The 16,667-nt window shown below is 43.2% G+C and overlaps 1 protein-coding gene across 4 annotated transcripts in view; it reads left to right on the top strand.

Annotated features, from left to right (window-relative positions):
• Nucleotides 1–16,667, top strand: part of LOC115470596 (serine/threonine-protein phosphatase 2A regulatory subunit B'' subunit beta-like) — a 221,493-nt gene that overhangs the window by 192,820 nt on the left and 12,006 nt on the right. For all 4 annotated transcript variants that reach the window (XM_030203885.1, XM_030203886.1, XM_030203884.1 and 1 more), the window contains 2 exons: nucleotides 12,472–12,590; nucleotides 12,675–12,781. In XM_030203885.1, coding sequence (XP_030059745.1) covers nucleotides 12,472–12,590; nucleotides 12,675–12,781 — 226 coding nt within the window. The remainder of the gene's footprint in view (nucleotides 1–12,471; nucleotides 12,591–12,674; nucleotides 12,782–16,667) is intronic.

Here is a 16,667-nt window from a genome sequence, read left to right as displayed (position 1 = left end):
CAGTAGAAGCATTTTAAGCAGAAGCATGAGCGCTTCTTATGTCATCCTTGCTTTCCAAACATTTTTTTTTACTTCTGATTAGAAAGGTACAATTGACTCTTTTTCATAAGTCCCTGTTATTTCAAATACACAAGGTGCAGCGTGATCCAGAGGGGATATACCTTTTGATAACTCTCTTGTTGGACCAACTGGAATTCACTTTAGCATCTGTATATGCGCCAAATATGAACTAACATGTCTTTTATAATACTGTCCTGTCTACATTTATCAGAGGAAAGTTGATTTTAGGGATATTTGCATGCTTCTTTGTGCACAGAAGTACCTTCTGGGGAAGACTGTAAATTGGCAAAAGCACTGCAGGGGATTGTGGACGCATTGGGATTGGTGGAGTCTGGAGAAGTTCATATCTGGGTCTGCGTGATTTATATATTGTTTTCTCACTCCCATGGGGTTTATTCTCACATTGATTATATATTTGTGGATAGAGTCTTCTCCCACAGGGGTAGTTGGTCACAATTGGGCAGTATCACTTTTTCATGTCATGCCCTTTATTGAGTTACTTTGCTGGATCACCAAGAGGAGGAGAGAGCTGCAGTCTGGTCCCTAAATAATAATTTATTGTGGGATGGAGAAAAGAGGCTTTTAATGTGGTGCTTAAGGAATATTTGTTGAATAGACACTCCATCCCCTCCATTGAGATGGTATGGGATGCTTTGAAAGCGGTAGCCAAGGGATTCTTTATACCGAAGGCATTACAATTAAAACATACGAGGAAACAGAATGTTTTGTAGTGGAGGGCACAGATCAAAAATTTGGAGAAGACATAAAGTTACAGGTTCAATCAAGGGCTGGCAAATCCCCTAGACAGTTTATATGCTGACCAATTGGACTTTATCAATACTAAAATACACCTGATGTAATGAAAAGCATAATAAAATGAGTTCTCAACTGGCATATAAACTGCATAAATTGCAGTCTGAGAGAAGTATTTTTAAATTAAGGGAAAAGGATGAATCCTATGGATCCTGTCTGACTAGTTGTTCAATTAGGGAAAAATTTTAAAATTGTTACACTGACTTATATCAGAAAGCTGTGTGGCTATATGTGATGATCGGATTGAATTGTATTTCAAAGCGGTAAAGGTGCCAGTACTGAACGAAGAACAAGTAATGTTGGAGGCAGCAATTACTAAGGAAATAATGTAGGCCATTAAGGCCTTGCCTTTGGGCAAAGTGCCTTGATTAGATGGTTTCACCGTGGAATTTTATAAAGTGTACCATCCCGCAACTTCAATTCATGTCCTCTAGGTTTACTGTTTTCCCTCTCTGGAAAACATTTGTTTCTATATTAATACCTTTCAAGTATTTAAACATTTGTATCATATCTCCCCTGGCCTTCCTCTCCTCTAGTATATACATATTCAGGTCTTCCAGTCTCTTCTCATATGTCTTTTGGCACAAACCCCATATCATTTTTGTCACCTTCCTCTGGACCGCTTCTAGTCTTTTTACATTCTTAGCAAGATACAACCTCCAAAACTATACACAATACTGCAGGTGGGGACTCACCAGCAACTTGTACAGAGTCATCAGCACGTCCTTTCTTCTGCTGGTTATGCCTCTTTCTATACAGCCTAACATCCTTCTGGATACAGCCACCGTCTTGTCACACTATTTCATTGCTTTCAGATCCTCAGATACTATCACTCCAAGGTCCCTTTCCCTATCTGTGCATATCAGCCTCCCACCGCCTAACACATATGGCTCCCTTGGATTTCTGCTTCCTAAGTACATTACTCTGCACTCCTTTGCATTGAAGTTTAATTGCCAAACTTTAGACCATTCTTCTAACTTTTGCAGGTCCTTTTTCATGTTTTCTATTTCCTCCGAGGTGTCCACTCAGAATCGGCCCCAGCACCCATCCTTGAGGCACTCCACTACTCACCTTTCCATCCTTCAAGTGAATTCCACTAACCACTACCTCTGGCGTCTGTCTGTCAACCAGTTCATAATCCAGTTCACCATGTTGGGTCCTATCTTCAGCCTGTCAAGTTTATTCAAGAGCCTCCCATGAGGAACCATGTGAAAGGCTTTTTTTTAAAAATCTAAGTAGATTACATCTAGCACTCATCCTCGATCCAGTTCTCTTGTCACTCAGTCAAAGAATTCAATCAGATTCATTTGGCACGATTTACCTTAGGTCAGTTGTTCCCAAATCTGGTCCTGGAGGCACCCCAGCCAGTCAGATTTTCAGGATATCGACAATGAATATTCATGAGAGAGATTTGTGGGTATCCCGAAAACATGACTGGCTGGGGTGCCTCCAGGACCAGGTTTGGGAACCACTGACTTAGGTCAAAAACAACATGTTGTCATGGATTTTGTAATCTATTGGATTCCAGGAAATTCACTATTCTTTCCTTCATCGCTTCCATTACTTTTCCAATAACCGAAGTGAGGCTTACCGGCCTGTAGTTTCCAACTTCTTCTCTGTCACCACTTTTGTGAAGAGGACTACATCAGCTCTTCATGAAACCTCTCCTGTCTCCAAGGATTTATTAAACAAATCTTAAATCCTTGGAGACCCACCAGAATCTCTCTGAGCTCCCTCAATATCCTGGAATGGATCCTGTCCGGTCCTATGGCTTTTCCCACCTTCCGATTTTCAAATTGTACATAAACACTTTCTTCCTTGAATGATGCTATATCCACTCCATTCTCATATGTACCTTTGCCAGCCAATTGTGGTTCTTCAGGATTTTCTTTCGTGAACACAGAACAGAAGTACTGTGTTTCCCCGAAAATAAGACACTGTCTTATATTTATTTTTCCTCCCCAAAACGCGCTAGGTCTTATTTTCAGGGGGATGTCTTATTTTCTGGGAAACATCGGTCGCCCCCCCCCCCCCCACCCGAGATCGCCGGGCCCCCCCTCCGTCGCCCCCGGAACTAACCTGAAGCTCCTTTCACCTTCGCAAGTTCGGATTCGGATTCGAAGCAACAGGGCAGACCTCTCCTTCCTTCCGTGTCCCGCCGTCGCCTGACGTTACGTCACGTCAGGCGAGGGTGGGACACGGAAAGAGAGGTCTGCCCTGCTGCGCTGCTGCTTCGAATCCGAACTTGCGAAGGTGAAAAGAGCTTCAGGTTAGTTCCGGGAGCGATGGAGGGGGGGGGTGCGCGACCTCGGGTGGGGGGGCGACCTCAGGTGGCTCTCGGCGGCCCTGTTTAAAAAAAAGTTTGGTAGGTCTTACTTTTGGGGGGATGTCTTATATTTTAAATTTGCAGGAAAACCCCAGTAGGTCTTATTTTCGGGGTAGGTCCTGTTTTCGGGGAAACACGGTATTTGTTTAGCATGTTTGCTTTTTCCTCATCGTTCTCCACATAGCGGTTCACAGCATCTTTCAGTCTCACAATTCCATTTTTAATCTTCCTCATTAATACACCTGAAAAAATTCTTGTCTCACATCCTTACATTTCTAGCCATTTGTTCTTCCACTTGAGCTTTCACCAGGCGTATATCTCTCTTGGCTTCTTTCGGTTTCATCCGGTATTCCTCTCTGTGTTCTTTTTGAGTTTTTCTATATTTCGTGAACGACAACTCTTTTGTCTTTATTTTCTCAGCCACTTCCTTGGAGAACCATATCGGTTTCCTTTTTCTCTTGCTTATATTCACTCTCCTCACATAAAGGTCAGTAGCCATATTTATAGCTCCTTTCAACTGGACTACTGCCTTTCCACTTCTCTTATGTCCTCCCAGCCCATCAGCTGTTTCTTCAGGTACTCCTCCGTTTTACTGGTCAGCATATTTGAAATACAGGACTTTGAGTTTTGAGTGGCTGCCCTCCACTTTAGCTATTATATCAAACCAAACCGTTTGATGATCACTGCTGCCCCTGTGGGCACCCACTCGGACATTAGATACCCTTTCCCCATTTATGAGCACCAGATCCAGTGTCACTCTTTCCCTTGTGGGTTCCATCACCATTTGTCTGAGCAACGCGCTTTGAAAGACATCCACGATTTCTCTTCTTTCTGATTATTCAGATAGAAGTTACCAATGTGCATCTGGCAGGTTGAAATCTCCCAGTAACAGCATCTCCTATTTTTCCCCTAACTTTTGGATATCTGTATCCAGATCTTTATCTAGTTCCTCTGATTGTGTCTGAGGTCTGTAGACAACACCCATATAGAGGTTCCATTTTCTCTTTACAAGGTGATCCATATCGCTTCTTCCTTTCCCCAAGCCCTCTGCATTTCAGTCACTGTGATATTGTTTCTCACATACAGAGCTACTCCTCCACCTTTTTGACCATCTCTATCCTTCTTAAATATATTGCAGCCTGGTATGTTTGCATCCCATTCACGGGAATCACTGAACCATGTCTCTGTGACAGCAACAATGTCTAAGTCTGCCTCTAACATTAGAGCTTGCAGATCATGAACTTTGTTGCCTAGACTGCGACCATTAGTGGTCATTGATTTCCAGCTACATTTCAGTGGCAGTGTCATCTTACTGTTTAGTTTTTTGTTTAGTCTCACTTTCTACTGTTGTTGGTACAAAGTGATTTGCTAACGTTGTTTACGTTGCTTTCTTTACTATTGTCACATCTTGTCTTTTGCTGGGGGTGACCACTGGAAGTGGCCTGCTTCTATAGACGGCCCCTGCCTTCTACTTTAAATGCCTAGAAACACATTGTCTGAATTTCTCACCAAGGATTATTTTTCCTGCCACAGTGAGATGCATCCCATCGTTACAATATAGTCTTTATTCTGTTTTCTTTTTTAGTTGTAAAAGATCAGATCTGACCCTGGCTCAGCAGGCACTGGTTAACTTTGTACAGCCAGATTAAATGTGGGCAGTCATTGGAAATCAAAGGCTTCTCCTCCTAAATTGAAATATGTTAGTGAAATGGAGCAAATGCTTGCAGAGCATCACAGAGCATTGACTACATGGGAAAAGATCTGGGAACCATTTGTTTCAAGAGTTGTATGTTGACAACTTCGGTTTTCTTGGTTTGTTTTTTCTTAAGTTATAAGAAATTGCTTACTGTGCACTGTGAATTGTTCTCACATTTTGGTATAATAGATGAGTTATTGAGTGGGAAGTAGGGTGGGGGATGCTTTTATAAAAATTGAAAAATGGTTATAAAAAGAAGTTGTATTTTGAGCTTGAGGTATTGTTTAGATCATAAGCTTTTCATTCTATTTCACTCTCAAGAGTTCATTATTATAAGTGCTATTTATGGTTTTCTTTTCTTGTTTAATTGATTTTGGCAATTTTGTACTTTGTTTTGGATATGAAAGATTTTCTGATTTGTTTTAAGCCTCTGTAATAAATGCAACTTATATATATAAAAACAAATTCCTGACAACTTGACCCAATTATATTTACATGCCTTTCCAAATCTACATTCAAGGTGCGTTACTTTCCAGTATAGTAAACACATACATTCCCCACCTTCTTCCCGAAGCAACCACAACACATACCTAGAGTTCTTATAACAGACATGGAGCACACCTTTTAGATGTCGCTGAGGTCAGGCAAAATTCTGTACAGCTGCAGGATTCTTTGGGCAGGGAAAAGCAACTGTTTCAAGGCCTTGAATGTTCATTATTTTCAGCTTCAGTATGAGAGAAAAAAAATCATTCCTCAACACTTGTTCAGAATTCCAACCAAAAATAAATATAGCTAAAATATATTGCAGTATAATGGCTTTACAAAAATACAGAAAAGCAAGTTACACACTTGAAGCCAAAACAAACTGTGCTGATTTTCTGGCTTTTTATATCAAGTGCTCTATTTGATTTCTTTAAAACAATAAAAAAAAAGAGGGGTAGAGAGTTTAATTTCTCATTTTATGTTGCTGGGTTAGCACTGGAATCATTTTCTATTGCTTTAATAGAAGGGGATTTGTTTATTTTTATTTTATTTTTGAGGAGTTTATCTGCTTGGTTATAGAGCTCTTTTTCTAACCTCCAATTTAAAGGCAGAGACAAGCTAATTATCTTTACAGCACTTTTAAGGAGTTGGATCACTCCCCATCAGTCACATCTTGCTTATATAGACCCACTCATCAATTAGCTCCATTGAATTAGAAATGTTTAGTATAGGTTAGAAAAGGATATCAACTAAAATTTGACCTATTTACTTCCTTACCTGTTAAGAAAACAATTATATTTCTGGGGGCTTTAATTAGTAATATCTTCTCAAATCTTTGAGGTAAGTGTACAAAAGGAACATAGTAGATTTCACACATCAGATACATAAAACACACTTTTGAAGTTAGAAGGGATAAGATAAACGGTTGCATACCCCAAAAACAGGTGAGCAAGCAGGCCAGACTACACACAGGGAATCAGAACAGAGGGTTAGATCTTATATAAAGGAGGCTGGTTGAGGAAAAGGTAGAGACTTGGATAGATCTTTTCTCTTTTCTTTCAACAGGTACAAAAGTTCTGTAACTGAGCTATGGTTGAGAAACATCGTGTCACCAATTCTGTTGCCCCCGTTACAGCTTCTGCGTCTGTCCAGACAGAAACCAAGATCGAAGATGAGACTGGTTACTTGTGCAAGATGTCTGCAGGTTGAATCCCTTATGAAACAAGCAGATGAACAGAGTGGTGAGGCTGAGAAACATTTGTGACAATGAGAAATATATCAAATGCTTCTTGAAGCATCAAGGTTTTCCAGCACAAGGGAAGAAGCAGTTTTGCTGAAAAAGGACACTGGACATAGATCACCAGAGCCAGCAGAATCACTCTGACTGCATCTTCCCTCGAACTGAAGAATTGGTATGCAGCCTTGGAGGTGGAAGAGGTGACATCTCAGGGACAAGAGAAACCAGAGCTCAAAAGCCCTAAAGTTGCTGGATCAGTGACCACTAGAAAGCAAAGGGTTGTGAGGACTGGTAATTCCTTTCTGAGGGGTAAAGCGGCAGCCATCTGCCAGCCTGACATGATATCCCTGGAAGTGTGCTGTCTGGTGAAAAGATCCAAAACGTTAGACAGTTTGCTGAGACTCATCAAGTCTACTGTTGACGTGAATGATACTGTTAGATTTCCCATTAAATGCATTATAAGTGACTTCTTGGCTCTAGGGGAGATGGTAAAGCAGATAGGGTATGCAGGTGGTATTCTTGTTGATCCTCCCTGTTGACACTAAAGCCATCTCACATTATGAAGATGAATGTGTGGCTGAGCAGAGGAGGTCATTGAGTGTGTTAAGGTTTTGTGGACCATGGAATGATTTTCCAAGGGCTGCTGAGCAGAGATGGTGCCCACCTATCAAAGAAGGGATGAAAGGTCTTCACAAGAAAATAGCGAACCTACTGAAGATGGCTTTACACTAGGATTGTCAGGGGTGGATGAACAAAGCCCCCAGGTTAATATAAACCCTCAGATAAGTAAAATATTAAATACCTCTGTAGAAATGGGGAAAAGAGGCAACATCTGGAAAGCTGTGTATACTAATGCCCTTCATGCGGGAAATACGTTTCTGGATCTATAGGCTGTGATGGAAGAGGCTGACTTGAATTTAGTGGTAGCCATAGAGACTTGGTTCACTGAAAACCATGACTGGGATATAAACTCCCTAATCTCTTTTGTGTTTTGCTTGTCTGTTTTTAAGTAGATTGTAAACTCTGTTGAACTGGGATTGTCTGTTTGTGTATATCACTGCATATAATCTAGTAGCAGTATAGAAATAAGTATTAGGAAGAGGAGGATATAATTATACTGGGCTATAATCTATTGAGGCAGAACAGGATAGGCAGAAAGAAAGGAGGAATGGTATTATCTGTTAAAAGATAATATCAAAGCAACAGAAATGCAGGACTTATAGGGAGGCATTGTAGGTTAATATGGAAAGAAGGAATGGGACATCTATTTACATTGGTATTGGTATGAAATACAGGTCAGATTTAATTGAAGGCATTCATAATATAGCTATGAAAAGGGAAGTACTACTGATAGGTGATTTAAATATGTCAAATATTGATTAGGCCACCCGTTGTGTTGTCTAGAAATAGGGAGATCCTTGATTCTCTATATGGAGAACTGTACAAGAAGTTGGTAATAAAAACCACACAGGATGGGGCCACACAGGACATTTGTGCATATGAATGAGGATAGTGTTTCTAATGTTATAGTTGGTTATCTGGCATCCAGTGATCACCGGATAGTGTGATTCAATATTAAGAAACACGTGGAGAGGGTTCATTCAAAAGCAAGTGTTCTAGACTTAAAAAAACTGTGTTAGGATGGGGGAATACCTTAAGGAGTTGATAGCTGGATGGGAGCATTTGTGGGGAAGTAGAAAAGCAGTGGGAAAAACTGTAAGGAGCTGTTCTAAGGGAACAAACCTTTTTGTTAGAAAAATAAATAAACATAAGAGGAAAGGTTTGCTGCTATGGTTTTCAAAAGAAGTACCTGAAAAGGTAAGGAAAAATAGGCTAGCCTTTATAAACTGCAAGAGGTTACAGAAAGAAGAAGACAGGCAACAATATCTGGGAAAGTTCATAGAAGCTGGTAAAGTAGTCAGGAAAGCAAAAATAGATAATAGAGTAAAGTTTGGAGACAAGACAATTTTTAAGTAATAACAGAACAAATCTAAAAGTAGCATTGTGAGACCCAAGGGTGAAGAGGAGGAATATGTAGAAGTTTGAGGACAAAGCAGAATTGCTTAACAAATATTTCTGTTCTGTGTTCAGATGAAGGGCCAAGAATAGGACCACAGAAGGTAAACCCAAGAAAGGAAGTGAGACAGACCTTGAATGAGTTTCAGGAGACTGTTCTTGAGGAGCCAGCTAAACTAAAGATAGACAGTGATGGGGCCAGATGGATACAGCTGAGAGAACTGAAGGCCAGTTTTTTTAGTTGAAAGGAAGCTCTGGAACCAGGGAGCATAGGATGGAGGTAAAAGGGTAGTAATCTAAGTGAAGAATGATGGATATGTGGAACGACTTCCCAGTGGAGGTGGTGGAGATGAGGACTCATCTGAATTCAATAAATCATGGGGCAAGCTTAGAAGATCTCTAAGGAAGAAGAAAGGATGGTATGATCTTTTATTCCATCATTTTTGGTTTCTAGTGTTGTAAAGTAATCACAAATACCACTGGCTGTTGTTCACTAGATTTCCTTTGTAAGATGGTATTGCCTGAATAAGGCTATGTGGAATATTCTCTAGGATAGTGGTTCTCAACCCAGTCCTCAGGACATATGCAGTCAGTCAGACTTTCAGGATATCCACAACAAATATTATTCCTGTGGGAGCTCTGTGCAAAAAAAAGTTAAGGATTCTGCACACAATATTTTATAATTCTGCGAATTTTGCATACTATATTTATGAAAATAAAACATTATAACCACTGTCTTTGAATAGTAATTTAAGTAAAACTCCGAAACAAAAATGATCTTACTCAAATATGCAAACTTTTAAGGTTTTGGTGCAAATTTTACCCAAGAGCACAGTAGTAGGGCACTATAGCTGAGGTTTCTAATTTTCAGTAGTTTTCTTTTGGCAACTCAGAATCCAAGGGGAACTCTGAATTGCAGGCAGCTTTGACTTTTTGCAGCTGCTAATATTTGTGCCAAAATACAGGGCCGGTCCTAGGGTCTCTGGTGCCCCCCTGCAGACTATCAGTTGGCACACCCCCCCCCCCCCCTCCCGTCTAGCATCTTCATTCTCTCTTCTCCCACCCTGTCCCCTTTTTCAGCCCAGTGCCTTAAAAGGTGAAGAACAAGTTGAAGAACAGCAGGCAGAGGGGAGCACAAGATGCAAAGGAAATAGGAGGCGCGGAAAGAGATGGAGTGCATCTTTGTGGGATTGCTGAACAAATAAAGGGTTTACAACCACTTAGCTTCAAGGGGTCACAATAATCAGCTCTGGAAAGCGCTGGGATATTTGAGAGCTGAAATAGGTCTGAAATGACACAAAAATCCATTTATGTTTGGTGCCATTCAGTCTACTACAGGGCTAGGAAAAGTGGAAAACAGCACTTAGTGTAGCTTGATCGGTGTGAGGCTCTCTAGGATCAAGCTACAGGGGGAAGGGAAACAGGCAATCCCTTCCTCTTCCAATGCATATTAACACCTAATATGTAAATCTGGCCCAGTATAACGTTCTACAACAATATCATTAATATACAATTTCACCTACCATGCAATATCAGAAAAATATTACAAAGGGACCCTTACTCTAAAGAAAAGGATGTTCCCCTCTTTTCACATCTTTACGGGACATGCTCTAAAACAGATCAGATATTTGAAGATGTGAGTCACTGATCTGATCTTAACTTTATCAAACAAAGGGGACCCTTAGCCTGAAGAGAATGCAGTTTTCACCTGGGCCAATACCGGATCTACAATTCAGCATTCGACAGGAAAAACCTGATAAATCTGCTGGATGGTGGTAAGCTAGAGTCGGAAAGGGGCCAACGGGAGACCAACTTCAGCTTTTTGTGCTTTGTGCAGGCTTAAAAGAGGTGACTGCAAAACATATTACAACTTCAACTTACTTCACTTTTTGTTATGCTGAGATGCGAGACACTTCAGGGCAGGCTTCAGCTTCCAGCAGGGGAGGCGCGCAAGAAGGTGCCGCAGGGGGAGGAGGCGAGGCGGCACCTTCGTGCGCGCCTTCTGGCGTCATGACGTCATCGTCGAGAGTCGAAGGAGACAAGGGAAGAACCGGCGGGAAGGCGCACGGGCAGGCAGGCCAGAGCAGAGAGGACACCACTGGACCCCCCCTCCCCATTGGTCGAGTCATCGAACAGCTGGGTGGGCCGCCGGGAGGGAGGCGCCCTTGAAGACAGGCACTCCCCTGCGGCGCTTACCCCGCTTACCGGGTAGGACCGGCCCTGCCAAAATACATTGTTTGTAGTTGTTCTCTTCAAAAATTCTTGAGTATTTAATTTATCTACAATGGTTATGTGCAATGTAAATTGAGATTTTGACATCCTAGTAATGACTAGTTGGTCTTTGGTAATCCATAGTGAACTAGAATGGTAACTGTGGAATATAAGCTGTGTATTAATTGTTATAGATGTCAGCAGCTGAAAAATGTGGTGCTACCTTCAAATCCTCTTGGGCTTCACAAATTGCCAAAAGAAAATCCCTGAACTCTAGAAGGCCTCACCATAAAGCAGCAGAGAAACCAGTGATGACCCATCCCAAAGAATGAGATTTACTGCCCCAATGAGGGAGCTTTTTTCAGGGGTTGTTCAGGGGTATAAAATTATATACGCCCCTTGGCATCCTCCTTTCCCTCCCCTTGGAGTGTAGTAGCCACCTAATGGTTAAAGCAGTGAGCTGAGAACCGGGGAAGCTAGGTTCGAATCCCATTTCCATTCTTGTGGTCTTTGGCAAGCCACTTAATTTTCCTTTGCCTCAAGTGCAAACTTAGATTATAAACCCTCCAAAGACAAGAAAATACCTCGCCATGCTAAGAAAAGCATGAGCTAAAGTCAAATCCAATTTCTTTGGTCTCGATCAATCGATTAGGCTCAATTCTCCAGCAGTCCCCTCCATCCCCCATATTACCTGTTACCTAGGGACACAGCTACTATTGAGTGAATCTGGCAAAAAGCTCAGGGCCACGCAGTAGATGGGGCCAGGAGTTCATTCCTGCTGATCTCCCTGTTTTCTGCCATCTCTGGCCTCCAGCACTGCAGGGATGTTGAAATCAAAGAGCAAGTGCTTCCTCTATCATACAGGACATACTCACTCTCCAATTTTAACTCCTGTTCCAAGATTGCATATTATAACTGCCAATATGAAGGGTGGCAAGTTGATTGCCCTGTTTGATGCCAGTTTTTAATCATTAAGCAGTGTAACCTGCGAAGAATGCCACATACAACTCTGGCCACCTTATTGGTCAGACTGGATGGACCATACAGGTCTTTATCTGCTGACATTTACTATGTTACCAATCTCTAGAATTGGAAGGAATCAAGGATGCTGTGCCTGCCCTCTTAAGGAGAAAATGCCAAAAAAACAACTGTTTCTTCAATCTAGTTTTCCTTTTTTTTGTTGTTGTTCAAGCATAATCAAATTTGAAATGCTATAAAATTGTTTACATAGGGAACAGCTCTATAATTGTGGAAATGCTGCAACTTGGAGTTGCATGAGGTCTGCTGGAACAAGTAGAAGGGCACATGTATTCTTGAATGAATAGGTGTTTCGTAGGCATGTAAGGTGGTATTGATGGTGGTGCCTTCTCTTGCAAACTTGGACTTTTTTTCCAAGCCACAACAAATCATTCATTACAATTTATTTTTAACAAAATATCCTCTGAATATTTTCCTTTTACAACAGTTTAGGATTAAGGGGTTTTCTGATATTTTCCCTCTGTAAACCAAAACATTTTTGAGTGAATGAAAACCCCTTGATCCTTAAGCAAATGCCTGGTATATAATGTAGGTAGAATTGTCTAAATAAACTTTATGAATTGATTGATTTCTGTTTAAACTTTCCTGCAGGGAAAATTACTCTACGTGATTTAAAGAACTGCAAACAAGCAAATGTATTTTTTGATACCTTTTTCAACCTTGAAAAATACCTGGACCATGAACAGAAGGATCCATTTTCCATTCTGAAGGTAACTGCTAAGAATATATAATCTTGTCCCATACTAGTGAACCTCTATGAAATGCACACTAAAAATAGTCTTTCTTGTGTCCAGATTGGTGAACGTGAAAGCCAGGACATTTCTGATTGGGAGAAATATGCTGCAGAGGAGTATGATATTTTGGTAGCTGAAGACTCAGCTGGTGATCAATGGAATGATGGGTAAGATGCAACATTTATTGATTGAGTCAAGTGGGTGACATTACCTCCTCGCAAGTAGCCCCCAAGAGGCCACTCAGGATGTCCACTGTGGCATCAGCATCCCAGGAGGCATGGTTTCAATGCCAGCAATCTTTGTGTGAACAGACTTCCGCACTAGCTAATTGTGCCTCCATAAGAACGAGGGGCAAGAATCCAAGGGTAACAAAGGCATCCTAACAGGAGGCTGAAGGTACTTGTGCTTGCCTAGCTGCCTCTTCTTAAGTAGCCCTCAAGATGCCACTCAAGACCGCCACTGATCTTGCGTATCCGCAGTATTCAAACTTCCACAAAGGTCATGGCTAGATTCTACTTTAAAATGCTGGGTCACATGCTTGCTGCTGTGCATTTAGTTCCTGTCGCTCGACTGAAAATGAGAAAGCTTCAATGGGATTTCAAGTTCCAGTTGAACCAATGTACTCAACCTCTTTTACCGATCTTCATTTCCTTTGCTCCATTGGCATATCAAGCTGTCCTAACCACAGGTAATTTCATGCCCAGGAAAATTTTGATAGAGCCTCACGTCATCCAGAGTATATGGTCAAAGTAGGAAAGCTGCTTCACATCAACCACTTGGAGCTTTAATCCATATATTGTGCCTTTTAATCCTTTGCCCATTTTCTCCAAGACATCTCAGTCTTGATTCAAACAAATAACCAAGTTGCCATATTTGATGTCAAACAAGGAGGGACTGGATCCTTCTGTCCCTGCTGGAAAGCAGCAAAGTTTTGGAACTTTTTCATTAACAGTTGTATCCACATACAAGCTGCTTATCTTCCCAGAGTTCAAAGCCACATAGCCAATAAGCTCAGCAGAATTCTTCAGCCACATGAGCAGCCCCTAGATCTAGCAACCTTGCAGAATATCTTTAAATTTTGTTGGACTTCTCGAATAGACCTCTCTGCCAGCAACAGAAATGCAAACCTATTGTTTTGTTGATTGAGTCTTTCATCTCCTGACCACCTGGCAAGGAAAGGGTTGCACTAACAGTTCTCTAGATTTTGCTCCTCCTTTATGCTTGTCCTCCATGCTGTTCTTAGCAAACACCCTGCACAAACATCAGAGGCCAAGCATTATGATTCTCATACCCTGTATTGGCCATCACAGAATTGGTTCTCTCTCCCAAAAATACCTGTGTTCTGCATGCATACAGGCTTCAGATATTTCCATCATTGACCACACAGAACAAGGGTCACCTCCTGCATGTTTGAAGTTACTAGCTTTCATATCCTGGGAATTGAGCAGCATTTATTCTCTACCCTTGGAGCTACTTTCAAGATAAATTAGTTGCTGCAAGAAAACTTTCTACCAGATGTATCTGTATCTTGAAATGTACAAGGTTTTTGTATCTGATGCTTCACAGATGGCCACGACCTCCTTATGTGTCCACCTACAAGTAATTTGTAGTTTTTATATCTGTCACCTAGGGCTCCAAAAACAGATTGCATGTCGGCGCTTTTTCAGCCTGTCTCTTCTAGCTTCGCAGTGTTCTATCATTTCTCCGAGGACAAGCAGGCTGCTTGTTCTCACATATGGGTGACATCCACGGCAGCTCCAGGTCCGGAAAATCTTCCTAGCAACAAAAGTTGCTGAAGCCTTCGAGTGCGCGGCCATCTTCCCGCCCATCGCGCGAGAGACCCACTTCAGTCTTCTTTTTTCCGCGGTCAAGAGCGGCTGTTTATGGCGATTCTGTGCCCCAGAAAAGAAGAGCCTTCGTTTTTAACCGACTTTCGCTGGTTTTTCTTCTCCGTTTGTGCTGGGAACGAGCTGTTTCATTTTTTCTTTAAAAAAAAAAAGTTTTTTCCCTTAGTTTCTTTAGTTTTGCCCTCAAGTTTCCTTTCGTCGTCGTGTGCGGCCATTTTGGCTGCCCATACGGGTTTTCTCCCTTTTTAGTGCCTTTCCTTTGGCACCATCGCGAATTTTGATTTCGCCGCTGCTATTTTTCTGTCGATGACATCGAGACTCACCAGCGGCTTCAAGAAGTGCACTCTGTGCAACCGGGCAATCTCAGGCACCAACCCTCACACGTGGTGTATCCAGTGCCTTCGGCCTGACCATCGCCCAGACGCATGTAAGTTGTGTCATAGCCTTAAAAAGCGGACACAAACGTCGAGACAAGCTCAACGGGAATGCCTGTTTGGGGCTTTGCCTGGTACTTCGATGTCGACAGCGGTACCAAGGTTGGCGGTGTCGATGTCGGCATCGGAGAGTGCATCGACCTCGGGAACACAGGTAATGGCTGTCCAGAGACCATCACAAGCTGGCAGCAGTGAACCATCAAGTGGTTCTCCACCTGCCTCGAGGGCTTCTGCGGTACAGGCCCATCGGGACCGACCTCTTTCGGACCCAACCCCGAGGAGGTGTGTGGATTCCATGTCCTCTTCGTCGGTACCGAGGGGTACCAGTGATGTGCCTCGAGCGAAGGCAAAGAAGCACCATCATCGGTCTCCTTCTCGTCATGGTACCGAGAGTTCCGGGGTGTCGAGGGAATTGGCACCCGTGAAGCGTCGACACCGGGAGGACCGCTCACCCTCCATACGAGAGGTGTCGATGCACCGGTCTCCAGACAGCCCGGTACCGCCTCCTCGGCAGATTCTGGCCTCGACTCCTGTATCGACTCCACAGCTTTTCTTGAGAGACACTCTGGACGAGCTCCTCCACGCCATTCTTCCAGGGATCCTAGAAGGGTTGCTGCGATCGTCTGTTCCGGTAACGGGGGTGCTTGCGCCTACGATACCGTCGATAGATGCGGCGGCTGGCTCCCCGCCTGTGGTGAGGCCCTCGACGTCAGTGCTGCTAGCGGCATCAGCCTCGGCTGCCCCCCCCCCCCCCAAGTTGACTGTCCTTCGTCGATGGAGGGAGCTTCATCGCCACCAGCACGGGAGTCAACTTCTTGGCATCGCCATCGAGGACATAGCTCCTCTGCATCAAGATGGGCTCGGCTTCTGACTGCAGTCAGAGAACTCCTGTCCGATACCGAAGGAGAGGCCTCGTGGGAGGCAGAGGAAGACCCAAGATATTTCTCTTCTGAGGAGTTTTGTGGCCTTCCCTCTGACCCTACTCCTTTGTCCAGGAAATGTCTATGGCCATTCCCTTCCCGGTGGTAACTGAGGATGAGCCCAGGGCTGAGATGTTCGAGGTCCTGGACTATCTTTCACCACCTAAGGGATCATCCACTGTTCCTCTACATATTGTCCTTAAACAGACACTGTTGAGGAACTGGATGAAACCACTATCTAATCCCACCATTCCTAAGAAGGTTGAGTCCCAGTATAGGATTCACAGAGACCCGGAGTTGATGAAGGCCCAGTTGCCTCATGACTCGGGGGGTTGTGGATTCTGCTCTCAAGAGAGCCAAAAGTACAAGAGATTTCACCTTGGCGCCCCCGGGACGGGAGGCTTGGACTTTGGACTCTTTTGGGAGGAAGGCCTACCAGTCAGCTATGATCATCTCCAAAATCCAGTCCTACCAGCTCTACATGAGCATTCACTTGCGGAATAATGTGAAGCAACTGGCGGACCTGGTCGATCATCTCCCTTTGGAGCAGGCCAGGCCTTTTCAGGAGGTGGTCAGACAGCTGAAGGCGGGTCGTAAATTCCTGTCCAGGGGTACTTACGATTCTTTTGATGTGGCGTCCATAGCCGCTGCTCAGGGTATAGTGATGCGCAGACTCTCATAGCTGCGTGCCTCTGACGTAGACAATCGAGGCCAGCAGCGTTTTGCGGATGTTCCTTGCCGAGGGGATAATATTTTTGGCGAGAAAGTCAAACAGGTGGTAGAGCAGCTCCACCAGCGGGAACCCACATTCGACAAACTCTCCCACCGGGCGCCTTCAGCATCTACCTCATC

This window comes from Microcaecilia unicolor, chromosome 5 (genome assembly GCF_901765095.1).
Source record: "Microcaecilia unicolor chromosome 5, aMicUni1.1, whole genome shotgun sequence".
NCBI lineage: Eukaryota > Metazoa > Chordata > Amphibia > Gymnophiona > Siphonopidae > Microcaecilia > Microcaecilia unicolor.
This window is presented reverse-complemented; position numbering and strand designations above follow the sequence as displayed.